Source organism: Netta rufina (assembly GCF_964035555.1).
Source record: "Netta rufina genome assembly, chromosome: 14".
In the NCBI taxonomy this organism is placed as follows: domain Eukaryota; kingdom Metazoa; phylum Chordata; class Aves; order Anseriformes; family Anatidae; genus Netta; species Netta rufina.
Window position 1 is genome coordinate 19,518,363 of NC_140137.1, and position 25,274 is coordinate 19,543,636.

Here is a 25,274-nt window from a genome sequence, read left to right on the forward strand (position 1 = left end):
AATCTCTGTCAGTGCTCCTCCATCAGTAACTTCATGCTGCGAATTTCCTCCTCTCCTCTGCAGCCACCGGTTCCAGGGAAACTTGCTATTATTATGGTAATCTTTGACCCACGAGTAAGTGGAACCTTTAATTTTCCTTCCTGGGCCACGTTCACCCTGTCAGGATTTCTGTGATAAACCCAGCTGTGATTTAGTGTTCCTGAAGCATAGGAGACCTCCTTGTTCTGATGTTTTCTCAAAAGGATCTGTGCCGAAAAGCCTGTCCACGTGTAGTAGGAGCAGTCCCAATGAGCACCCGCAGCCCCTCAACCTTTCCAGGGGATTTCTAAGGATGCATCTGTTGAACCTGGTATAGTTCTGGATGGCCTCAAGAATAGTGTGGTTTCTCTTGTCTCAGGCCAGAATCAAACGTCTTTTAAAGAATTAAAAGGCAAAGCCAGTACCTGTCTTTTCCTTATTCTTGCTGTTTTGGTTGCAAGTCACTACTGCTTAGTCACTGCCACTTCTTGGAGGTTTTGGTGTTTGCAGGAGATGGCTGGGAAGAGTGCTCTTGATGCCCCTAGTTTACAAACAAGAAAAAAGACGTTTTAAAAAGCTGCATGAACACTTTATGCAAAGAAACACGTGAGTTCACTGAGCGAGCACACATGTTAGGGGAAGTGTGTGGTGCAGCAAAGCTTCCCCTCTGTGTTTCAATGCCGTGTTTTAGCTGCTTGCACACACCTCCACTGCCCATGCAAGGCAGCGAGCAGGGGCCCCCCTGGTGCCGGTGCTGGTGTGGGAGCCGCGCTGCAGCAGCCCTGGGGGCGAGCAGGTCCAGGCCCGGCTTCCCCGGCTGCTCTCTTTGTTTTGCAGCCTGATGTGCGGTGCTAGGTTTGATCTGTGCTGATACTGAAGTGGAAGAGCCACGTACTGCTATTGAGCAGAGGAAAATCCCCATTAATATTCAAATTAAAACGCTAGAAATCTGTGTTTATTTCTCTCCTGGGTGCAGCAGCAGCCAGAGCAGGACCAGAGCCTCTCAGCGTGCAGGAGCCTGAGCTCAGCACGTGCCTTCCACAGCCCCGGCCATTGGGCTCCCTGTGGCGTGGCACTGCTCTCTCCATGCCTCCAAGGGGGAGTTTTGTCACCTTTTCTGGGTGAGGAGGGAGGGAGGCGAGGCGCCGGGCGGCCGTGGAGCTGCGGCAGGCCGTCCCCAGCCGTCACCTAGCAACTCCGTGCGGCTCGGAGCTGTTGTGCTGCAGCTATCTCCTCTTGGCCCGGCACCTATCTCCAGGAACGTCTGCGCTTCGCTTCAGAATGCGCATTTATCGATGGCTTGTGCCAGCTCTGATGAAACTGATTTTTCCCCCTGCCAAATAATTAAAGCAAGTTCAAGCGCCATGTAGCCTGGGGGCGGCCGCGCCGAGGGCCGAGGCGGGTGGCGGGAAGGTGCCCGTCCTGTCAGCGACCTGTGGCGGCGGCCCCGCCATCTTGTCCTCCTCTCACGTGCCTTCTCCGGGAGGAGTGGATGCTCTGTGGCTGCAGAGCACGAGGATTTTACACCGATTATTTTTCAAGAATTTGGATGTATATATATATATTTTTTTTTTGCATGGACATAACTCAACACCTGAGGCATGTGCTCTGACTGCAGTGATCAGAGCCATGTCCGTCAGTGCTGGTGCCCCGTCAGCGCAGCTCAGCGCTGGGCTCGCTGCATGTGTTGCTGCTTCGCCTGGTACCTCAGCCCTGGGGCTGAGCCGCCTCTGCCCCGGGCACCCGTGCCTCTCCTGGCAAAAGGTCAAAGCAATTAAGGAGGCTGCAAAAGAAAAGTGTGTACGTGTGTTTAGCGAAAATTAATTATCTTTCATCATTCACAGCTGTGGCCTGGCCAGCAGTGACTAGTTCCCCTTGTTTTTGCTGTGGTGTTGTTTTCTACTTTACGTGTTTTAACCAACATGATAGTGATTGCTATCTCTAGCACAAATCATTTCCCACTTATCAGCATGGATGCTTTCCACCAGCCTTGCGGGGCGGCTGCTGCGACCCAGCGAGTGATGCCCCCGCCGGCAGGACACGCAGGGCTGGACGTGGAGAGGAGCGCGGGACAGGGGGCTCACAACATCTCTGGCAAAGGAGAGGGAGAAAAAAATCCTCCAGGGTCTCCCCTGGAGGCAGAGCCTGGTGTCTGGTTTGGTTCGCCAGAGCAGCCTGATCCTTGGCTGTTGCCCATGCAAATCCCCTGGGGCCGGCTCGCTGGCAGCGGTCACGGTGCTCACCGCGGCGCTTTGGGTGCCCGGCGGCCTCGGGAACCACTGGGTCGCCCGGCGCTGCACCGGGGCAGCTGCTTCCTGCAGAAATGTGCTTTTCCTCCGGTTGTTTTCCCCGTTTTCCCCCCGAAGGTGCAGCAGGCGATGAGGCTGACGCCTCTTGGCACAGCAGGTCTGATTTCATCCCCGTGGCAGCTGTTTATGCTGCTGTCTGGTAACTATTCATTTGCTTGATTTATGTATTACTTCCAGTAAGTCATTCTTGTCCAGGACATTCTGGAAATTTCCACTAGCCTCTGAGGCCTTTAAGATACGCTTCTCTCATATGTTCTTCGCCTGATTTGGCTGCCAAAAGCAAATAGCGAGCAAGCTCCCTTGACCTTGCATGGAAAGTCTAAGCAGCGTTCCTCCCTCGCTGCTGCTCCCCCTTCCTCACTTCGGAAGTGCTGTCAGTGCCTCGTGCTCGCTCCCGAGCCCGCTGTGGTGCTGCCAGGGCCCCCCAGGCCCGGCACTGTACGGGGGCTTTGCCGACAGCCCGGGCAGTGCCTGGGCTCCTCCAGCCCTGAGCCCCTCATGACCCCACCAGCGCTTGGCTTCCTTGCGGCTAGGAACTTGGGAGGACTTGGAGCACTTGAGTGGCCCACGGGATTTGGGCACTTGCGTAGGTTGCGGAAGGCAGGACTTCTTGTGAAGGAAGCTGTGAAGGTCACCTGCAAGGTGGCTCCCCATGTGCATGTTCTCCCTTGCAGAAATTGGGAGAATCCTGCCTGAGACCCATCTGTCCTGGTTTTGCCTTTTTCCCCTTTGTTCCTGTTCCCGTTCTGTCCCTTTGCTTTGTGCCTTGGTTTGAAGCATCAGGTCCTGGTGCCTGGGGAGCTGGCACAGGGGTGCTGCTGCACCGGTGCCGAGCTGGAGCCGGAGCCATTCCTGCTGGTGCTGCTGGGCCTCCTGCCCCGGGACCATTTCACATCAGGCACTTCTGCACGAGTGTTTCATCATGGGTCACAAACAGGCACAAGTTCTGTCACACCGCTGCAATAAGGATGGGCCCAGTACACTTTCTTTGCCACCAGCCTGTTTCTGTTTAACTTCTGTGTTTGCTCTTGTGCCGGGATGAGCTCCAGAGCACCGTGATGTGCCCCGGGCTGGGCCAAGCGCTGCCCTTTGGGGATAACCCAGGTCCCATCCGAAGCAGCTCGCTGCCTCGCCTGTGGCCACTGCTGGCAATTCAAGGGAGAGGCTGAGATGAGATGCCGAAGAGAGCGAGCCCTGGAGCTTCATCCCAGCCACAGTGGCACCAGGACCATCGTCTGCTGCTTGCATTGGGCAAGGGGTGCGTACTGGTGGAGGGGCGTGCATTGCCTCTGCGTACCCTGGTGGGCATGGCGAAAGGTGTGAACACAGGAAGGAAGAAGGAAAATTTAGACTGATCACAATAAAAAAAAAAAAAAAAAAAAGCAAAGCAGCAACATACTTGGCAAGAGCGCCAGGAGCTCATGAATGTGGTATGGGAGCCAAGGCAGCGGGCGCAAGCTGAAACGTGGGAAATTCCATCTGAACGTACGAAAAAAGCCTTTCCGTCCGGAGGGAGGCCAGGCGCTGCAAGAGCCTCCAGAGACGCGGTGGGGTCTCCATCAGGGGAGATGCTCAAACCCAGCTGGGCATGGTCCCACACAGCCTGCTTGGGGCATTGTGCTCGGGTTGGGGGCCGGGGCAGACGACCCCTGGGGTCTGCGCCAACCTCGGCTGCCCGCTGATCCTGGCCGGTGCTCCTGGCCCACACAGCCCCGTTCCTGTGTGCCGCGGGGGGCAGGGTTTGTATTTCTCCTTCCTGGTTTTGGAACTACAGCTCTGAGCAACTCTTTTAAATTGTCCTCTTCCTAATTGGAGCCAAGCCCATGAAGATCGATAAAAATCCTTTTTGTTGTACTGCTTAGACGTTATTAGCAAGTATAGCCAGTCGTCCGTTGTTTGTTTTGTTGTTTTTTTTTTTTTTTCCTTAGAGGGGAACAAACCCAACCCAACCCAGCAGGACTTCAGCTGGCTCCCTGCTCAAGGCAGGGGAGAGGGGGACTGGGAAGGCGAGGCCATGGGCAGCGGGGCAGCGCTGGGTGCAGGGAGCCCGCGGGACCCGCTCCTCACTCGCTCATCCCGGGAGCAGTGGGAAATCCTCCGGGTCGTCCTCTTCCATCAGATGTGGGTTTGTGTAACTCTGGGGTATTTTTAGTGTTGGACGCAGGCAGCGGTGGAGAGATTGCTCTGCAGATTAGTTTGAAATCTTAGCGCAACCATGTTGCATGGCTAATTTAATTACAGCTTTTAACTGGAACCACCTGTAGCTCGATGGGAAGACAAAGGCCGCAGAGGGCCGTATTCCCCTCACAGTGCCTCCGGCGGGGGCTCTGCTGGCTCTCGGGCTCCTCCAGGCTCACACGCATTTTAAGCATTAATGAAATCTGCATGTTTTTGTCGTAATGTTTCAGCCTCCCTTGTTTTCTTAGTTTTTGTATTAGGTTCCTGAAGAAATGGTACCTTTAACACAGTTTGTTAGGGGTTTTGTTTCCTGAGCAAGATGGATTTTGGGGGGAAGCTCCAGAAGTGCTCCTGCTAGGTACGAGCCCTGGCGTAACGCGGGGCACTGGAGGCAGCAGACGTGCCGTGGAAATGCGGCAAACTCGAGCTGCAGATCTAGACTGGAATGTAGCTCCGCAGCCAAAGGCTGAAATCTTTGTGCATTTGCTGTTCAACTCCCGCTAAGGTCAACTCTGCTCAAGTAAACCGAACCTGGGCATCGCCGAAACGGCCACCGAAACGCAGCGGGGAGCGGGAGGAGGGAGAGCGGCGCTCCTGCTAACACAGCTCCTCCGCACGGCGTGGTCAGACCCGTGGGGCTGTGCGTGTGCAGCAATGCTTGATGGAAGTGGAGGCATCGCTCTCAAAACCAAACAAACGCAGTCCGTGTAGCACAACGGGGCCTTTCAGACACGGGGGAGTCTCCCTCTGTGCTTTTCCTGCCTCCCGCAGAAACCCTTTGTATGTTGAGGCCATGTAAAGGAAGAGGAAGCACTTAAACGAGGTCAGTGGATGTTCAAACCTCTCCAGCACTTGCAGGCATTCTCTTATATGGTCTTGCATCTGTCTGCAAATGGCACGGGTCCATTTTTTTCTGTTGCTGCACAGCAACCCGCTGGATAATTGGTAATGTGGCCGGAGATGGGCACCTTCCTCATGCTGCGGCTGGTGAGCGAGCGCGACGCCGGGCTGCCCTCATGCCTCGCAGCCGGCGCAGTGGTGGGGCCCCGAATCCCTGCTCTCTGCTATTTGCTCTGCCTTGAGGTGAGGAGGATCCTTTCCCACCGCCCGAGCCTTCCTGCTCGGTGGCACCGTAGGGTGAGAGGCGGGATGCTCCTGGAGATGAGACCGGGAAGTGGTTGCAGCACCGGCCGTGCAGGCGCCCCGGGCACGAGCCGCCCTCACCAGCTCTGTCAGCCCCGTTACTGGTCTGGTTTTGTTTTTAATAGGAGGTTCTGCAGAATTAAAAAAGAAAAAAAAAAAAAGCAAAAACGTAGGTGTTCTCTGTGCTTCTTGTGCTTGGCTTCCTGTAATGTGTAAATTAGCAGAAGGCTTTTTTCTACTTCTGCAAATGAACTCTTCACCTCCTAAGACCAGATTGCGATGAGATCAGCTGCTCGCCTTGTTCTAGTCGCTTTTGCTCCACGTTGCTTCTGAAGGAGCCCCGGTTCTTAGCGCAGAGGAACACATCGGAGGCTGCAGCATCTCTCTTATCAGGTCCTTTGCAAGTCTTGTATCTCCATCGCACACAGACTCACCCCTCCGGATGCGATAAGGGTGCCCTAAACGAGAGCGGGGGTGCTGCAGGCTCGGCCGCACACCCCTGCGCCCACACCGCCCCGCGGGCACCCCGCTGGTGGGGCTCAGGCTGGAGCTCCGTGCTGCGGGGCACATGTCGTTGCTAGCACATAATTATCTGGGTTCTTTTTTATTGTTTATCGCAGTGAAACCGAAACTGTGCACGGGAACGGGCTGAATCTAGAGTGAGCAGAAGGTTTCCAGTCCGTAGCCGGCGTCTCTCCCCGCTGTCTCTGCCTCCCACGGACACGGGGGCACAGGGGCGTTGTGGTGGGTTTCTCTAGGTGGCCCCTTCTGGGGGACGGACACAGGACCGAGTCACGAGCTGCGAGGCGGCAAATCAATCACAAATGCAACCACAAATTTCGTGTCAAATAACAGGGGCGATGGGGGAACACACACCGGGCAAAGCAGCTGGTTTGCACTGGAGATTCTCTGGCACTCTGGGTGGTGCCCGGCTCACCAGGAGTGAGCTGAGGGAGCTGCTCCTGCTTTCCCTGGGCTGTTTGTGCACACCCGTGCCCGCAGCACAGAGCCTGCTGGCAGCGCGTTTCCTCACCCCGCTCCCTTGGCCTGCCTCACCCCGCTGCAGGGGGTGTAAGGTGCGCCACTGCATGGCCTGCACGGCCACCCCGCATTGGGGCAGGGGATTTGCAGGCTGGTTTATTAAGCTGAGTAGCCTTTGTGCCCTTCGAATGCAATTCCGTGGAAGGGTGTCGCAGTTTGATGGTCAGCTGCTGCCCTGACAAGAGGAAGGGCTGTGGGGGGCACGTGGGTATGCCCATACGTGTGCATGGCAGGGTGCACAAAATCCAGGTGGCTTTTTCAGCACTTTATGTGCTGTTTTTAACCATTATTTTAATTTATTTTACAAAGCTGTAGCTTTCTGTATTCCACTTCCATATGGACTGTTTCAGTGTTTTTGGGGAACGGTGCTAATCGTGTGTTTGTGAAGAGAAAGTGCTCCAAACTACTCCTCAGGTGGAAGAAAGAAGGTAAAACCCCGCTCTGTTCCTCTTCACTGCGACTGAGGCACTTGCACTTTTTTTTAACATTTTCTTTCTCTTTTGGTGCTTTATTGCGCCGCCTGTGATGACTCCATGCTCGTTGTGGGTCCCTTCCAACTCAGGATGTTCTGTGCTTCAACAATTCCTGTTCTCAGCCAAAAACCTGCCCCTGTGCCCGTGGAGGTGGTGGCACTGGGGGCACGGGAGCACAGCACGGTTCTTGTGGGACCACGGAGCTGGCCAAAACCCTGCCGTGGTGCTTGTCCCTAATGGGTCAAATAGCTGCTATTATCCTAACGAGGTCACTGAGCAGAACTGACTGGAGCTGTAAATGGGGGCTGTGCGTGCACACAAAATTACAGGAAGAAGCGAGAGGCTTCGGGGTCAGGGTGGGGGTATGGGAACTGCGCTCACCTGGTGCCGTCTCTTCCCCAAACGTGATGTTTGTGGGGGGAGCACGGGGGCTGTGTGCCTATGGGCGAGGTGGCAGCTCCTCGTGGTGCCCAGAGTTTTTACTACAGGAGTCGAGGCTGCTTGGTTTGGGAAGCCTGAATCGGAGGAGCGTTGCAGCACCACCAGAGCTTTACTTGCAAGTCGCAGCATGTATGGTATTCACACTGATTAGGCTCACCGATACTGAATTTAACATTTGGCCTGTGCATCTGTTCAGTGTGATAGGAGCGTTTTTTTTGTTTTCCCTGGGAGTGAACCCAGGCATCCAGCTGTGGCCAGATTCACCCGGCAGAGAAAGGGAGTCTTGTTGGAGCAAGTCAGATCCCACAGAGCCCGTGCAGGCACACGTCCCGTCCTAGCTGAGCGGGGAAACCTGAGAGCCGTGAGGATGCTTGCTGAAAACCCTTCTTAATTCTCAGCATTGTCCTGGAGTGCTTTGTCAACTGCTTTCAGAAAGTTCCTCCTCGTCTTTGCTGGGAGGTTTTGTATTTCCCTGGTGATCTGTCCTCCTTTTGGATCTGCTGGCCTCCATTTGCATTCCTCAGAACTTGGCTGTCCGCACTTCACTCTGCTGTGCAAGTTGTGATGCCGTGCGGCTCGTCAGCCTGCAGGGAGCTGGGGCTGCACAGCGGGGCCGTGCCCCTGCCCCAGGCCCTGCTGCTGCCTGCTGGGGACCTGCAAGCACCGCGTGGCAGCAGAGCGGGCACCCAGTGCGCCCATCCAGCACCTCAAAAATCCACCAGCCCTCATAGAGCTTCCCTCATCCAAGAGCAGCCCAGAAGAGCCCAGGCACATCCAGGCCTTAATGAACATGACAGGATAAATTGCAGTTATGCAGTCTGTGAACACATCCCTTCTGTGTGTACGTGCTCTGGCTGGAAGCTGAAGCGTAGCCGGTGGCGCTCGGCGGTTCTCCGCGTGTGCCTCCGTGGTGCTTGGCTCTTCCAGTTCTCTTACGGTGAGCTATGGGTGGCGTTGGTGTTTGCAGTGGTACTTGCTGAAGAGCTTCTGTTTCTCGTCTCCTCTGTTTCTGATGCTGCAGGAGGGAAGCATTGATTTTTAAAACACCTCCTTTCAGTAACTTGAAAACCCTTCCAGGGTTATTGCAGTTATTGCAGTATCCAAACTCGAGCTGTTTCTTTCCCAAGTTTGCTTTTGACAAAACTCCCCATTAGGGCTTCCCTGGTTTTGGATGCCCTCAGCACAGAGCGGTGGTGCCATCGATATCCCTTGCCCTGGCACCGGGAGGTGGCTGCACACAGCAGCTCTCAGCCGTTGTGCCGTAGCACAGCACCCGCTGGTTCCTGCGCTGCTGCTCCCCGGATCCGGGTGCTGGCGTGGCAGCCGGCCCGGCCCCTCGCCCCTACACCTACACGCTCATCAGCTGCAGCCCAATTAAGCTCGGTAATGCGCAGGGAGGACTCGAATGCACCCAGGAACGTTTCCCAGAACTCATTAGATCTTATCCGATAAATGCCGCTGACTGCGGGCTGTAGCAGCGCTGCCGTCTGTCCAGGAGCGTGCGCGACCCCGATGAGGCTGATGGAAATGGGGTGGCCGTGGTGGGTGGGACGCTGCCTGCGAGGCTGCATGGAAATGGAGCTGCCTGCAAACCCCCTGCTGCCTCCTCACCTCTCCTGAGCCCCTCAGCCTCACACCTACCCAGGCAGGGTTTTCCTTGTGAGGCCGCCCCGGTGGGAACAGCTTCTGCCATGGCTGCGCCTCGCCTGCGCGGCTTAGTGCAGCTCGTGCAGTTACTGAGTTACTCACCCCCAAATTGCTGCTAAATCCAGAGGTGCTGCTGTCACCCGGTGTGCTATCTATATCCTCTGGGCTTTTTGTCTTTAATTCATCTCCAGCGTCAAACGCGCCCATTTAATTTGTAACAAACTGCCTATAGCGGCCGAAATAATTTTCGGATGGCTAATCCTCTGCATGATTGGGTTTTCGTGTTAGCTTTACTGGTGGTGGCAGAGACAAAATATATTTAGTCCTGCAGCAATACGAACTAGCTGCTTTATTTTCCATCCTATAAGGTCTCGCTAGGCCAGCCGTAACAAGCACTTTGTTTTCAAAGGTTTGTCCCAGGCATGGAAATAGAAACACTTAGGACTTAGCCTTTGTTCCCTTTCAGATGTTTGTTTTCTCAGAGATTTTTCTCTGAATCGGGGAAGATATTTGAACTAATAATAACACTCTTTGGCTGAGGCGTGTATACATTTTATATAAAATGCGTGCCCAAAATAATTCCAGCCACGGAGGGCAGCAGCTCTGTGCCGAGCGGTGCCAGGTCCGGGGGCACGGCGTCCCTCCAGGACGGTGCTGCTGTGGCCGGGCTGCCTGCTGGTGCCCTCAGGGCTGCACACTGATGGAGGTAATTTTGTGTCCTGGCCAAAATGTGTCCACCAGTGTTAGGCAGCACCGCTGATGCCAGCTGATGGCTCAGGAGGTGAAGTGGGAGCGTTGTTTGTCGCCTCACTCTGTGCGTGGCATTGGCTGCGGTGCGTGGGGCTGCCCCTGCAGTACAGGCTCCTTGCGGGTTGCTGGGGATAAATGAATCCTTTAACTGGATTTCCCTGAGAGCAAATGGGAGGTGTTGGCCAGGCTGGAGGAACTGAAATCGTTGACGTCTGTGAAAGCAAAGAGGGCGAGGACGGCGTCCCCCACCGCTCGCTGTGCCGCGCTGCGCTCGTCCCCTGCTACCTGCTGCTGGCTTCCAGCCGGTGCAGCACAGAAATATTTACTGTTCCTGTAAGCTTTCTCTGCGCTGAAGCCTGACTACCAATTACTCTGTATTAAATTATGTTTGGTCATGCTGGTGATTATACAGTATCCAAGCAACCCAGGCATAATCTAATTTAGCACACAACATGGATTTACTCTGCTCCCCTCTCCGCTGTTTTTCTGCGAGTGAATGCGAAGTGACCGGCCTTCTGCGGGCACAGGAGACCCGCGCTGCCGGGGGGCTGCAGCAGCGGTGTGAGCCCACAGCTCCCGGTCCAGCTGCGTGTGCTGGGTGCTTGCAATGGCATCGTGTGCTGAGAGGAGGGGAAGCAGCCCCAAACCCAATACCCAGCAGCCAGTCGATATCGCGGCGCGCTGCAAGCGCCGAGCGCTGCTCGAGAGGTTGTTCTGGGTTCCCACCTCCCGTCTGTGCTGGAGGGGACTTCTGCAAAGCGTGGAGGGTGAGAGAACTGCAAACGGACCCATCTAAATTGCTGTTAGTGCAATTGATTTCAGAGTGCACTGAGGGCCAGGAAGAAGCAGCAGGTTAAAAGGAAAATACAGGAAATACTTGGAAACCTTCTGAAGGGCAGCTCCGGAATGGAACTAACGATGCCTGCAGAAAAGCATCTGTGAAAAGCACCAGCATTAGGGACACTTTGGGATGAGAACACCCCGTCTTTAGAAACTGGGGCATTATTTGCTAGTACAAAGGATGATGGAGAGGTATAATTTATAGTAAATCATCATGTGGATAATGGATGTGGAATTTGAAGGATGTGAAAGGTGAATCATGTTTTGTAGCATAGCTTTAGTAACCAAGCACTATAAAGGTTACTAGTGGAAAAGTACCCGTGTTACAGTGCAGAAATTCATGTGCCACCCTGATTTATTCCAGAAGGGACCAAGCCCCGTGCAGCTGCAAAATGTCGTTCACCCTTTGCGGAGTCAAAGCTCCGTGGCAAAGAGGAGAGCGTGGTGCCGGCGGGGGCACGGGGCCGAGGGCTGGCACCGGTACCGGGGGGGCTTCCTGGGGGCTGGGGCAGAGCCAGGTCTGCTGCGGGGGCAGCGGGACCCTGCCCTCGCTGGGAAGCCATTAATGCTTTAGTCTGTAATAATTAACAGGACCGTGTACAGCTGCCTCCTGGTAATAAGTCAATGACAAAGCAATTTATTAGAGTGATGTATTACGTGATAACGGTAATGAGAAATGAAGGAACCTAATTTTGTAAGACTTGGATCAATTCAGTTGTGTTTTTTTTTTTATAAATGAACATTGTTTTAGCAACCACAGAAGATCATTCGAATTATTATTTTATTAGGACTTTCAAAACGATTTCGGTTTCAGCTGCATTTTGTCAAAATCCAAACGGGAGCATGTGGATGTGTGATACTGCTGCAGTGTAAATATTTCATCGGCGCTGGTAAATGTCTCGTTACGGAGGCGGGGAGCAGGCTTGGAAACATTGCTTCGATTTATCTCCACGGCACTGCAACCTGTAGCCCACCACTGGTGTTGTGTTCAGGCGTGGAGCTGGAGCTGCGTGACACGGCGCGGGGGATGCGGGCGTTGGAGCGAGCGGAGGGGTGGCTCCTGCGGGGTGCCCCATGGGGCTGGGGTGCCCCCGGTGCGGGGCAGGGAGTGAGGGTCCCTGGGGACGTGGCTGTGGGGACACGAGGGCCCGAGCGGGGCACTGCCAAGGTAGGCACTTCTCCTGGGGAGATGAAACTAGGGAAAGAAAATTACATCCCTCTGCAAGTAGGTGTTTTTTTCCTGTAAGCAAGCAGGTTTTTTCCTAAGTAAGTTTTTTTTTTTTTTCCTGTTAGACTTCTGCCTTTCTCTCCGCTCCCCAAGGCTGTGACTTCCTAAGGCAGATTTGCTTCCACTCTGCTGGGTCTGCCGCCGAGGGGAGGTGTTGTGAGCGCTGTGTGCGTGCTGTGGCGTGCCCTCGCTCACCGAGCGGCGATGGGAAGAGCAGCGCCTGGGTAACCGGAGCCTCCCGCCGGGGCAGCCCATCCCCGCAGCGCCGCGGTTTACTGACAGAGGAGATTTCTCAGACACTGGTGATAAAATATTCAGGGCTTCCTGACACTGGGGGAGGTTACGGGTAAGAGGGAGGTCCTACAACACACCCCGGGGACCTTCACTGGGGCTTCTGCACCTTGGAAGGTTGTAAGCCCAGCCCAGGAGGTGCTCGGTGTGCTGGTGGAGGTGATGCCTCTGCGGGGTCTCCAGGGATGTAGCACGCACTGGCACGAACAGGGCTGGAGCTGGGGCAGCTCTGGTGACCCTGAGCACCCTTAGGTGACAAGATCCTCTTCTACGGCCCAAGGAGCCTTGTTTGAGGAATGAAGAGTTCTTCACTGACTCAAGTGAGACTTGGATGGAAAAGGAGGAAAGCCGATTTTAAGTCAGCCCTAGTTTATGCTGTGCTGAAATAAGCTACGCCCGCACACAAACGAGCACTATCGTCTTGGCTCTGCGATCAGTAATAAAGGCTCGTGGCAGTAACATCCTGGGACAATCCAGCGAGATCTGAGAACCTCACGCTCACGATGTGCTCGCCTAGCGCGTGTTTCCAGGGAAAACGGGACGGAAAGACGACGGGGGAAAGGCGCTCACAGAAACGTGTCAGCTGAAGCTGTGTGTCAGCACAGCCTGAAGTCACCGAGTTTCCTGGTTGAAGAGGTCAGGAGAAAACCACAAAAAAGGCTTGCGAAGATAGGGCTGCAGGGCTCCCACCGCAAGGCCTCCTTGTGTCACTCGCACGTGTCGGTGAGTGACGTGGCGCGGCGAGGCTCGGGCGCGCGGCTCAGCCAGGGCCCGCGGTGCCAGGCGAGGAGGTCGGGGTCCTGCCGAAGGGCAGCCGTGCACCTGGGCTTCCCCGCTGCTTGCCGTGGGGTTTGCTCCCCGCAGCACCTCGCAGGCAGCCTGTACTCTCAGGGACTGAGCCGTGCTGCTGATGCTTCGCAGCGCCAAGAGCTGCTCCTGGGGACCCCCCAAAGCGCCCATCATCGGGGTGCTGGGTCCTGCGTGAGCTGCTTCGTTTTGCTGAGCTGCTCCGCTCCCACGTGCCGCGATCCTCGCTGACATAAAAATAGGGATGACGGGGAGGAAGGCTCTGGTGTCCGTGGATCCCTGGCTGGTGGATTCCTGGCTGGGGCGGGGACGGGCGCGCGCCCGCTGGTGACGCGAGGTCTCCGCTCCGCAGCCTGCTCCGCTTGGGCTGACCTCTGGGGAAGGCGAATGCTGAAATGGGTGAGAAGGAATTGGATTTTGGAACATATTAGGTCACTCGTTCAGCTGGAGAGCAGCGTGTGTCAGAGGTCCAACAATTTGTTTTTAGAAGGGTTTCAAGCATTAATGATTCAAGATGTTTTCCTGGGAGTGGTTTGCAACATGAGACTCGGTGGCCAGGGCAGCGTTGGGGTTTTTATGGGATTAGTCAATTCCTGAGGCTGCGGGGCCTCCAGTAACACAATGGTTAACGTTGTACTTTTCCACATGGCTGAGCCTTCAAGGAGCTCACCAGGAGCGTCAGAAACGCAAACAGAACTGTAAGGTTGGTGCCAGCCACGAGGCGGGGAGGGGGTTTCCATTCTGATTATTCCTATCACCCACTTCTTGCATTGCTTTTGTTTTGCAGAGTTGCAAATAACCACAAGCAGAACCTGATGACTGTTGCTAATCTGGGTGTGGTGTTTGGGCCAACTCTGCTTCGACCCCAAGAGGAAACAGTCGCTGCCATTATGGACATCAAGTTTCAGAACATTGTGATTGAAATTCTCATAGAAAACCATGAGAAGGTAACAGCTTTACGTGCTTCCTTCAGCGCAGTTCATTTCTTAAAACAAATCCGTCTCTCCGCAAGCTGCAGCCCACTTTCCCGGGGCCCTCCTTGCTCTCCGTGGCCGGCAGCCACGAAGGGCTAGGCTTGGTTCCTGCTTTTCTGACTAAATCTGTGTTTGTTCAAGTCCTGGCTTTATCCGCAGGGTTGCTCCCTGCGTTGCGATGCGGTTGTGGCTGTGGTTGCAGGGATGCTCTCACCTGTTGCTGGGCTCTGCCAGTGGAGCCGAGTGCCACAGCGGGCTGTGCTGCAGCTGGGGGCTCCCGTGCCTCCCCGGGGAGCTGGATGTCCCCCTGGGGCGCTGGCTGTCCCTCGGGGAGCTCGCTGTCCCCCCCAGGGAGCTGGCCACCCTCAGCGTGGTGCAGAAGCCTGCTGACTGCCCGTGGAAGGCTGTGTGATTCAGCAAATGGCAGCTCTAAAAGAATCCATTTCCTTCTAAACTCAAACAGCTCTTTTCTTATGATCTTTGGTCTGGTTTGGGTTGGAGCAGGTACTGAGCTGTGCATTTTGGCTGAAAAAAGGAGTGCGACTTGCCGAGGGCAGTGGGGGCACCGCTGCCCGGCAGCGCTGCAGCTCCGGCCTGGGGCTTCTGATTGCCGACGCTGTGAACCCGAGCACTGCTGGCAGGTTGCGTGCAGCGTGCCTGCGTGTACGTGGGCTGGTGGGGAGAGGCACGCCGGGCTGCCTGGAGGCAGTGAGGTGCATCACCACAAACACCGCGTTCCTGCGGGTGCCCCGGCCAAAGGGACGCCGTGCCACACCTCCCCGCGCGGTGCCGCTGGGTGCCCGTGGGGGGAGAGCGGCGTGGGCTGGGGAGCTGCAGGATGCAGGAGCTGGTTCTGGGTGCTGCGAGGTACCCAGGGCTCTGGGCTCGCTCTGGAGAAGTTTGGCCCACGATTTCACACCGAAGGTGCGAGGCTGAGTCCCCGGCACGTGCGGTGTGGGTGTCAGTGGGGTGCGTGGTCTGCCGAGGGGCAGCAAATGCATGACCAGCGGGGATGGATGGGGACACTGTGCTCTGTGTGTCCTCAGAGAAGCTGCCTCCCCATGCAGATAAGCACCATGGTATTTATTTAGCACGGAGGAGCTATTTTCTTCTCCTCTGCGTGGGGGGCAATGGCGGTGATTGCTTAATTAGGAGCTGCCACGCAGAGGGGCGTGCGAGCAGCAGCAACAAACCTGGGGTTGTGGGCAAGGCACCGACCCGGCACAAAGCCTCGTGTTGGCCCTCGGTGGCTGTTTCTCTGTCCTTCTGTGGTGGTCCTGCAGTGGCCCAGGGGAACCTCGCCGCTGTGCCTGCTGCTTGGTGGTGACGGGCTCGTTGGCTGCATCCCCAGCGTCCTGCTTGTGGCCCCGCTGAGCTCTGGGGGTCCCTAGAGGTGCAGGTTGTCACACAGAGGTCCTTCTTCTGCCTGAACCAAACCTCCTGAACCGAGCCTCCTGCCATCAGTCGGCACCTGCAGGAATCGATGACAGATTTCTGCAGTGCTCGTGTCTGTGCGGGCTGCAGTGCTCATCTCCGCTCCCCAGCAGAATTACACCTGGTGGCGCAGGGCTGCCGAGCGCTGCCATGATCACCCTGCCTGGGGAGTAATTTACGGCCCCAGCGGGAGGGGGAAGCTGCGGCTGGGTTACGTGCTGCTGTCACTGCTGAGCTGTGGGGGGGTCCAGTGCAGTGTGTGCACCCCGGCTGCTCCCGTGCAGCGGGTGCTGGTGGTGCAGGATGGTGCCCTCACTGCCCACAGCAGCACGGGTGTCCCTTGGCACCAGGATGCTGCACACACAATGTCTGTGGACCCCTGCCCTCATTTCTCGAGGGGCTCTTGGGAAATGATCCCAAGAAGAAGGGAGACGGCAAGAGGCAACAACTGGGAGGAAAATCTGTTTTAAATTCAGCATCGGTGCTGGTTCGGCTCCCTCTTTAGGACTGCTTCGTTTCAGTGTATTCCTTAATTTGAATTGATTGGAACTCAGTGAAGTTTCCCCCCGGGAGCTGCTGTAGGTGATTAGCAATATGCAAGTCCTCTGTGCCGGTGCTGCTGGTGCTTTATATTGTTTTACGCTGGTGACTCACAGACACTGTTTATGATTAAGTGCATTCGCAGGGAAAATGTAATTGATTTGAATGGTTCCTGGCAATCAGCAACTGTCTGGTATTACATTATATTTCCCTCAGGTAAGTGGGATGCCTCTCCTGTTAAAATTACTGTCGTCATTGTGTAACCAAAAAAAAAAGAGAAGAAAAAAAAAAACAACAAGCTTGGTGATGACATTGCTTGGTCTGAGTAACTGCTGGCAGCTTGTTTACGGTCCCTCCAGCAGGCTTAGCCCATCGCTGGAGCCGTGGGGAAGGTGTCGGGGGGGCAGTCACCCTGCTCTGCTCACTGCCGTGCATTGCAGGAACCCCCTGGGGCTACCCGTGGGGCACAGCACCCACCCCAAAGGCACAGAGGGACAGAGGCAGGCAGTGCAGGACACGCAGTGATGGTGCCATCTCAGTGCTGTTACCCAGAGCTGGTGCTGCCCACAGCGTGCCCCCGGCTGGTGTCTGGGTGCGTGTCGGGAGCGAGGCGCAGTTTGGGATGGTAATCAGCAGAACGGGGTCTTTGTGAGGCTTCCCGGAACGGCTGGGAAATTACGGCTTGCTCCGCGTTGCCAGAGCCTCCGACACAGGCCATTAAGCTCTGTGTGCAATCCAAAGAGTTGGATCGTTCCTGGGGATTTTACAGGTTTCCAGGTCTCGGATCCAAACGGGTGGTTGTCCTCGCAATAGCACCAATAAAGCCAGGCTGTTCGTAGGGCTTCTCGGGCGTGTTCTCCTTGAGAAGGTCTCTGCGCATGGAGTTATCGCAGGCCTCGCGTTTATCTTTGTAATTGCAGCTGTCAGGGGGAACTCTTGCACTTTGGGTTATTTCCCAGGGGCTGTACTGACACCGGAGCTTCTGGAAGTGTGGAGTAGCATTGGGGTGGTGTAGAGTCAGGGCTAGGGGAAGGGGGGGGACAAAATATCCTAGCGGCCGCACCATTTGCATGCCGGATGCTACAAGAGAGCAAACAGGAGCCCTGGAAGAGCTGAGCTGGAGCAAACGTGCCCGGTGCTCGCCTGCCCAGCACCTCCCAGCGAATGGACAAAGCCTGGAGTCGTTCCTTAGTGAGATGCCTCCATTAGCGATTATCAGCCTTTGCTGTGTGTGCTCGTGGATGCAGTACGTTGGTATGATGTGATATAAAACACACACCCGTTGTATATTTTTAAATGGATAAAATGACTTTTCTCCTATGGCTCCGGATGTCGCCATGACAAGCAAACCAAGAGGGTATCCTCTAAAAAAATCAGGATGCTGTGTGTTATTAGTTACTCAAGAGAGTGCTATTTAACACTATATCTCTAAAAAATCGACAATAAATTGACTTAAAAATTAAATGTTAGCAGAAAGCAATACTGAAATATTATCACATCTGGTGGCATTTAATTTTCTGAAAATTGTGGCTGTCCATCCACTTTATTTTCCAAAGCTTTTATTTGTATAGCTCTCTGGAAAAGGCCATTGTTCTGAAGTGTTACAAAATTAAGACATCAATACACTGTCTTGACGACGTTCCCTCAGACAAAAGATTCACCAGCTGAATTGTTTCTGCACACGGTAGTGATGACAAATGAGAGACCAGCCCTTGCAGGGACTTGCACGGACCCAAACGCCAGCCTTACTCAGTGGTAAGAATTAATGCCGAAGTCAAAGCCCTCAGCACCTCGTCTTTATTTTATTCTTTCTCTAATTAGCGACAGTTTTTAGCAGTGCTGTTGGCAGCAGTTTAGTTGCCCTCGAATGAAGTTTGTCCCACGTCCATTTGGAGCTGCCGCGGCAGCTCCCGGCTCTGCCAGCTCCTGGGGCGAGTCGGTGCCACCGGCGGAGCTGGGGCTGCGTCTGTGTGCTCTGGTATCGTGCTCCTCTGACCTGGGAAGGAAACCCAACCTGCCCCTTTTTCGGCTTCTTCGTGATAACGGGGTATGGCACTTCTGAATCTCACAGAGATCAGGGTAAGGGGTGCCCAGCACCAAAGCTCTCCGCAGCGCACTGACCCCGCGCGTGCCTGGGGACCGCTTCCTCGGGAGCAGTCGTCAGCACTGTGAGGCCGTCGTTTATAACCAGCTCCAGATAATGAGGTCAGCGGGCAGATTCCTCATCCTCTGGAGCAGCCGTGGAGCACAGGGTTTAGCAGCACTCGGATGGTTTCGTTCAGGGGTGGGGGCTGCTCCCAAAGCCTCCCGCTCCCGGTGCTCGGGGTGCTGCCGGTGCCTGGCCCTTCTGTGGCTGTGGAGCAGCGAAGTTCCCGCTTGCATCAGACAGAGCGAGCACAAGGGCTGTAAATGTAATTTATGAATCCTGGCTGCTCCTCTCCCCGTCTGACCGTTAAGCTGTCTCGCTCTCTCCGTTAATTGGACTCTGGGACGGGAGAGTTATAACACGGGTATGCACAGCGAGGAACACGTCTCGCTGAGTCTCGTTAAATTAGAGACTGAAACAAACCTGACAAACTTTCTGGTGAAGAAGAGTGGGGTTTTTATGCGAGCGATGCCTCGGCTGGGGGAAGTGGAGCGGGAGTTTTTGAGGCTGGCTGGGGGGGTTTCCTTCGCTGCCGAGGAGGCCGGCGCAGTTTCCGGGCGCGTAGCGCTGGCCAAGTCACTTCGGGAATGAACTATTTATCTTACGGCTCCCTGAGCCCTCAGACTCCTCCCTCTGTGGACCTTCAGAATGAGCGCTGGTGCTTTTTAAAATGGAGCTATTGACTGGCTTTCCCCTGTCGCGAGCAGTTAAATGCAGCCGGGGTGCTGCGTGCCACCCCGAGGTGGCCGAGGGGCCGCTTGGCACAGCCCTGCCTCTGCTGCGCCTCCTCGCCCGGTGGTGCTGGGGGGCTGCGGTGGGGCTGCTCTCCCTGCCCTCTCTGAGGTGAGGCGGGAGGGTGGGCATGGAGCAGTGGGAGGTCTGGGGCTGGAAAGCATCCCGGAGAAACTGGGGCACTCCTGCTTCACCGGGAGGCAGCGCCGTGCCACTGCCACCGAGCGGCATCGCTCCAAGCCCTGCCCTCCCCGGGCAGCAGAGAGGTGCTGTGGTGGTTCTGCTGTGTCCTACCGTGTCCTACCGTGTCCTACTGTGTCCTACCGTGTCCTACTGTGTCCTGCAGTGCCCAGCCATGTCCATCCATGCCCAGCCACGTCCTGCAGTGCCCAGCCGTGCCAGCCCAGGACAGCAGGCTGGTGCAGCCCTCAGGGCTTTAATCTGTGCTGCACGAGAGGCATAAAAGACCTTGTGGCTTAATAAAAGAAGTTTATAACCTAGCAGGAAGCAGCATATTTACCGAGCCTTTACAATTGCAGTTGCGTCAGTGAGTGAAGTGGAGGCTGTAAAGCGAGCGCTTGGAGTGGAGGCGAGCACATCAAAGCCTGCACGGGGAAGGGCGGCGGAGGGGAGGCGGTGGTGGCAGTGGCACGCAGGACACTCCTGCAGGAGCAGCATCTCTGTGTCTCCACGGGCACGAGGGGAGGTGTGGGCAGTCTGGAGGGTGAATATTTGGGCTGGTCAGACACTGTAACTGAAATAGAGTTGTTTGTGGTGGGTCGGAGGGGGTAAGATATCACACGCTGAAGTGTTTTAGTTGAACCGTTTCATGCAGCTGCTTTGAGCAACACAAGCTTCTTATAAGCTGAGGCTGGTTTCAGGCACTCAGTCTGTAATTTTAATGCAGATACACCTTCTCTGACTGAAGACCAAAAAGTGGACAGAAAAACCTGGAAGTTTAACTTCAAGTGTGCTGTGGGAAGCCATCACGAGATGCCATTCACAAATGAACACATTTATTTGCTTTGATTATATATTTCATTTTCATATATTTTGGTTACGTACTTCATCATTTTCCCAAGCAATTTGCAAAGCATTTAATAGCAGAAAGTGGCCGTTCCGGGCCTGGAGAGCAGAGTGCAGGTGAGTGAGGTGCCTGCTGCAGAGGGTCCCGCGCCCTGCCCGGTGCAGAAGGAACAGCTCCAGCCTCGGGACCGGGCAGCGGGGCCAGGCCCCTGGAGCCCAGCAGCTGCCAGGGGCACAGCCAGGTGAGCAAATGGCACTGGGGGTGGGCAGCGGGGCTGCCACCAGTCCCCAGGTCCCACGGGGCAGGGCTGGCTGCGGGCAGGCTCGGCACAAGCGAGCGGGGCTGCCTGCAGAAAGCGCGGCTCGGGCTGGTGGTGCTGGGGGTGATCCATGGGCTCGGGAGGAATGTGTGAATGAGCTCAGCGGGGCTCTCCTTCCCCGCGAGGAAGGTCGGCCGCAGCTACATAATCCGTCCATCTGTCTGCGGCGTGTCCAGCTATGCACGGCCTCCAGTGCTCGCGGTAGCGGTGCCGGTCTCGGGGTGTGCGTGGTGACCCCTCTCTGCTTCCTCGGCCTCACGCAGCGCCGGGGCTCCAAACCCCCACGGAGCTCGAGCAGCGAGCACCCGCAAGCAGGAGGGCTGCCTGGAGCACTGCTTGAGGTGCCCTCCACCACGGGGTGCTGGATTTGCTGAGAACAGTCTGTCAGTTTTTATACCAGGGGCCGTGCCTGCCTCTCCGTGCTGTTTGGGAGAGATGTGACATTACAATATTTGGCTAAAGCATCTTGGCAATTTAGCATTTATTTGTGAGAGTCAGCACGGAGGGTTTACTCATGTGTGCCTGAGGATTATGTTGCTGTTACATGAAAAAGAGCAATTAGCTCCTGGCAGCGGCTCGCTCTGGCTGGTGAGCGGCATCCTGCAGCTCTGCTGCCTGCTGGGGCAGCACCCACCAGGGCACGGGGCAGCGGGTGGCTCTCAGGAGCAGTTCTCCTGTTGGCAAACCCCAGCAGGGCCACTCAGCCCCGGGCAGCCCCGGGCACCTCTCAGGGGTGCTGGGCACAGCCAGACACGGCACGGAAGTCTCAGAGATTTTTGCAAACAGAGACCTTGGAAGAACTGGTGCTGAACGCTGATGTTGGAGCCTGGGGTTACAGAAAAACAATAAATAACCAGATATCAACGACAAACAGAACTGGTGCTCATTAGGTTCATGCAGTTTAAAAATTCCATCCCCTTGAGAAAAATGTGATTACTCAGTTTTCTGACAGCTGTGGCTGGAAGCTGGGAAGACTTTCCCAAGCTGGTTTGCATCACCGGGCGCCGAGCCTGTGGCAAGGACAGGCGCACACTGCTTGCTCTTCCCTCGGGCGCTCCCCCACCAACACCTGCAAGGGCACCGCAGAGCCTTGAACACCAAAAAGCCTACTGTAGGGTCTGTCAAATGCCACAACAATGCAAGAGTGCAAATGTTAGAAACGTAGAACTTAGGAAATTGTACCCAAATGTCACTCATTCTGTGGGTCTTCTGCCGATGCTGCTCCTTGGTGTGGCAGCGGGACGCTGTTCTTCCCGAGCGGGCGATGCCAAGGAAACTTGTTTATTATTTTTAACAGATCTTTAACACTGTGCCAGAGACCCCGCCGTCGAACTCGCAGCTGCTGCTATCTCGCAAGAAGAGCACGGACTCGAAGCCCCCCTCGTGCAGCGAGCGGCCCCTGACTCTCTTCCACACGGCGCAGCCCAACGAGAAGCGTAAGTGCTGCCCCTGCCCTGCTGCTCACGGCCAGCTGGCCATTCCTGCGCCACGACACGCAGCTGCCGTGGTACCGATGAGAGGTGCGTCCTGTAAGAGGATAGTGCCTCGGTTTCCTGCGCTGCCGTGCTGAGAGGGAGTGCAAAGACTGCCTGGCATCCCAGGCTGTAAGCAGGGCTGGGGGCTGCGTTGGCGCGGTGTAGTGTTGCTGCCCCGTCCCCCGGAGCCTTCCCCGCCTCACGGCCCCCGTCCCCGCTGTCCCCAGCTGCCGAGGTCCTGCAGTGTGTGGGGCAGAGCCCGCAGACGATCCTCTCTGGACGCCCACGGGCACTTTGCCTTTCACAGACACAACAAGCTCAGCCAGGAGGTTCTGCATTTTTCCGCGGATTAGGTACCCCAGCAGTTGAAAAATGCTGGAGATCGTCTTTCCAGTTCTGTCACTAATTGGCTCCAGACACTTAGGTGAAGCAGTCAGCGTGCCCTCCCACCTCCCACGCTGCTGCCTCACCTTGTTCTGTCCCCGGCCATCCCCAATGCTGCAGCAGGGGCAGGAGCCGGGCTGGCAGCGGGCGGTGAGGGGGCAGCGCGAGGCTGGCGTGAGCCCCTCGCCCCCTCGCTGTAGCAGAGAGGCTGCTGTTTGCTTTCCTGACTCTCCAAACACTGGCGCTTCCCTGCCTCTGACTGAGCTCCCATTAAGGTCCAAGCACTCCCATTTTGGAGGATGTCGTAATAACGCGTGGATTTAGGAGGCGGCGGTGGTACCGACATGTACGCTGGAAATGGCGTGTACCCCAGCTGTCAGTGCAGCCCTGAGTATCAGCATCTGCTTTGGGGAAATTTCAGCCTAATTAGTTTATTTGCTGATAACTCAGCAGATGTTTGGTAGATGCTGGAGTCACCTGGCTGCCAGGTCCTTCGTGTGCTGTCCTCAGCTTGCCTGGAAGAGGAACCGAGTTCGTTTATTTATTTCTGTAGCTATTTACCCTCAAGAGAAGCAATATTTTCTCAGCTTTCCTCCTGACGGTCTGCAGTCTCCTGTGTTTGTGGGCTGAAGCACGAGGGCTGGGGCAGGGGCTGGAGCCAGGGCAGCCGAGGAGAAGCAGCAGACGCTGCCCCTGTCCAGAGCTGGGACACAGAAAGCGCCCTGCTTTTGGGGCTCCCAAGCAGCACAGTTCTTCCTGCTCCCGGCCACAGCTGCTCACGGTCTGGAAGGTGGTGAGAGGGCTGTGGGAGCGCGGCTCGCTCGTGCATCACGGGATGAGCGGGGGCAGCTTTCCAGCCAGGCAGGCTGGCGGGATTTGTCCGAACCGTCCTTAAATGCAGCAAGGTGCCTGGGGTTATTTGGCAGGCGCTGAGCCTTCCCAGCACCAGCTGTGTTTGCAGCTGTGCTGCTGGTGCTCGGAGGTTCACTCGCTGGCCGGGGTCTGTGCCTGAGCCGCCTGCTCTGCCCGCCCCGTGGAGAGCTGCTCCGCGCAGGAGGGGCGCGCAGCTGGGTGCTCCTGCCCCAAAATCCGTGTCAGGAGAGGTGGAGGGGGCTCAGCAGCCCTGAACACAGCAGGGGCACCGGCCGCAGGACTCTGCTCCCCGAAACAGGGGCATGGCGAGATCTGAGAGCCCCAGTTGGAGCTAGGCGTGTCCAGAACCAAAGCAGAGCGCACATTTTTTAATACCGAGGGCAATTTAGCCCTAAGAAGGAGATAAGTGGGGCAGTGAATTTTCCCTTATTTGATATCTGTTCTTTGGAGTACAATGTCTTTCTGAAACTTTCACTGAGATTCATCACACAAAGCTGTGCGTAACGCTTTGTTATCATGTTCAGCACACAGGATCACGCAAGAGAGCAGATTAGATAATAACAATGATAATTTTGCTGTTAAATGCTCACATTTTTTGCCCACAACTGACCTGGGTCAAGTGTGACCCAGGAACCGAGTGGATATTGTGCAACAAGCGGGGCTAACACGACAATGCACCGCTTTGGTCCTTATCAGGTTTTCCTTCTAGGCGGTGTTTTGGCCCTTTGCTCGTGTTTTGTTATGCAGGGTGCTTTTGTCATCCCTTCCGTGGTCCCTCTGAGGGTTATCGAGGTGCCCCAGAGCTGGGTTCCCAGCCACGGGTCGCTGCTCTGGCACCTGGCATTTTGGGACCTCTGCATGGGCAGTTTTCGGAGCGGCTCCTCTGCCCTGGCGGTGCTGTGGCAGCTTGGCTGCCCTGCTCCCGGAGCTCTAAGGACAAATTAAGTACCACAGCAAAGAGTCCTTCACTTAAGCTGTTAAAATCATGAAGCAAAACACAATCTCAGCCTCTTAAAAAGGAGGAAATAAAATAAAGGCATGGTTTCCGATTCTGCCATTCATCTCCCGTCCTCTGCAGATGAAACACTTCCAGTTCCTTGGCTGATAGCGACTTTAATTCAATGTTGGCTGGTAGCTGCGTCTGAGATTACACAGGCAATTGACACTGATTTGTTAGGCTTACAGAGCTTATTTTCGGACTTCAGCCTTGGGCAGAAAATGTTTGGAAACAAGCGGACGTCGCGGCCGAAGGCGCTGCAGGCACAGCTCTGCGCTGCCGGGGCCGGTGTCGGAGAGGTCGGCACAGCCAGGGGCTGCCAGGCACACACCGGCCTCGGAACCTGCACTGCTGGGTGCAAAGATCAAGGACTGAGGTGGATTGGCCTTTTGGGGGGTTTTAGGTCCTTTGGCAGGTGGATTTCTCTCTTATTCATCTGCTGGCTGCTCTGTCCCCCGGTCAACATTTGGAGAGTCCAGCCTCTGCTTTTCTTTGCTCTTGCTCCTCCTTATCTTCTGGATGATCTTTTCCATCCCACAGGGCTTACACCTCCCTCAGCACAACTGGGGGGCAGAAGCTTCTCGTGAGCACGTTGCCTCACCCCCGTTGATGGGCGCGGGGGGTGTTTGGGATGCACGTGGTGCACGGCTCCTGGCGGTGGTGCTGCCACGCAGAAACAGCTCGTTTGTCCCAGTGCAGCCTCCCCCTGAGCTCCCCAAGGTGCTGGGCTGAAAGCAACCTTCAGACGCATGTTTTTTCCTTCATACGCATGGTTTTGGAGATGCTGGTGTGTGGGGACCTGCTGTCTGGTGTCCAGACACCGTGCTGCCCCGTGTGGCTTGCACGCAGCCCCTGCGCAAGCTGGTGCTCTCCTTCCACCCGTCCTGCACCCCTGTGCTTCATCGCTGCCCCAGCCGAGGTAGGGCAGGCAGGGAGCTCCACGAGCTGGGCTCCTCCACCTGCACAGCCTTCCCATACCTGCTGCTGGAGCTGCCCGGGAACCGTGGGCCAATAAATATCTTTAAATTCAGCACTCTGGGGAAATCTCTCTTGTTTGTGAGCCTTTCTGACGTGGTTTAGGGAAAGCACGGCTCGTTGTTCGATCCGCTGTGTGACTCATCGCTGGAGAGGTCGTCTGTGTTTTCCTTTAACGCCACAGACGGTGGCAGCCTGGAAAAAAATCCAGCTGGGTGCATCACGGGAACAG

The 25,274-nt window shown here is 55.8% G+C and overlaps 1 protein-coding gene across 4 annotated transcripts in view; it reads left to right on the plus strand.

Moving 5' to 3' along the window:
- The window catches only part of ARHGAP26 (Rho GTPase activating protein 26), a 120,735-nt gene that overhangs the window by 67,050 nt on the left and 28,411 nt on the right, over window positions 1-25,274 (plus strand). For all 4 annotated transcript variants that reach the window (XM_084295145.1, XM_084295147.1, XM_084295146.1 and 1 more), the window contains exons 18-19: window positions 13,954-14,113; window positions 21,636-21,774. In XM_084295145.1, the coding sequence (XP_084151271.1) occupies window positions 13,954-14,113; window positions 21,636-21,774 (299 nt within the window). The remainder of the gene's footprint in view (window positions 1-13,953; window positions 14,114-21,635; window positions 21,775-25,274) is intronic.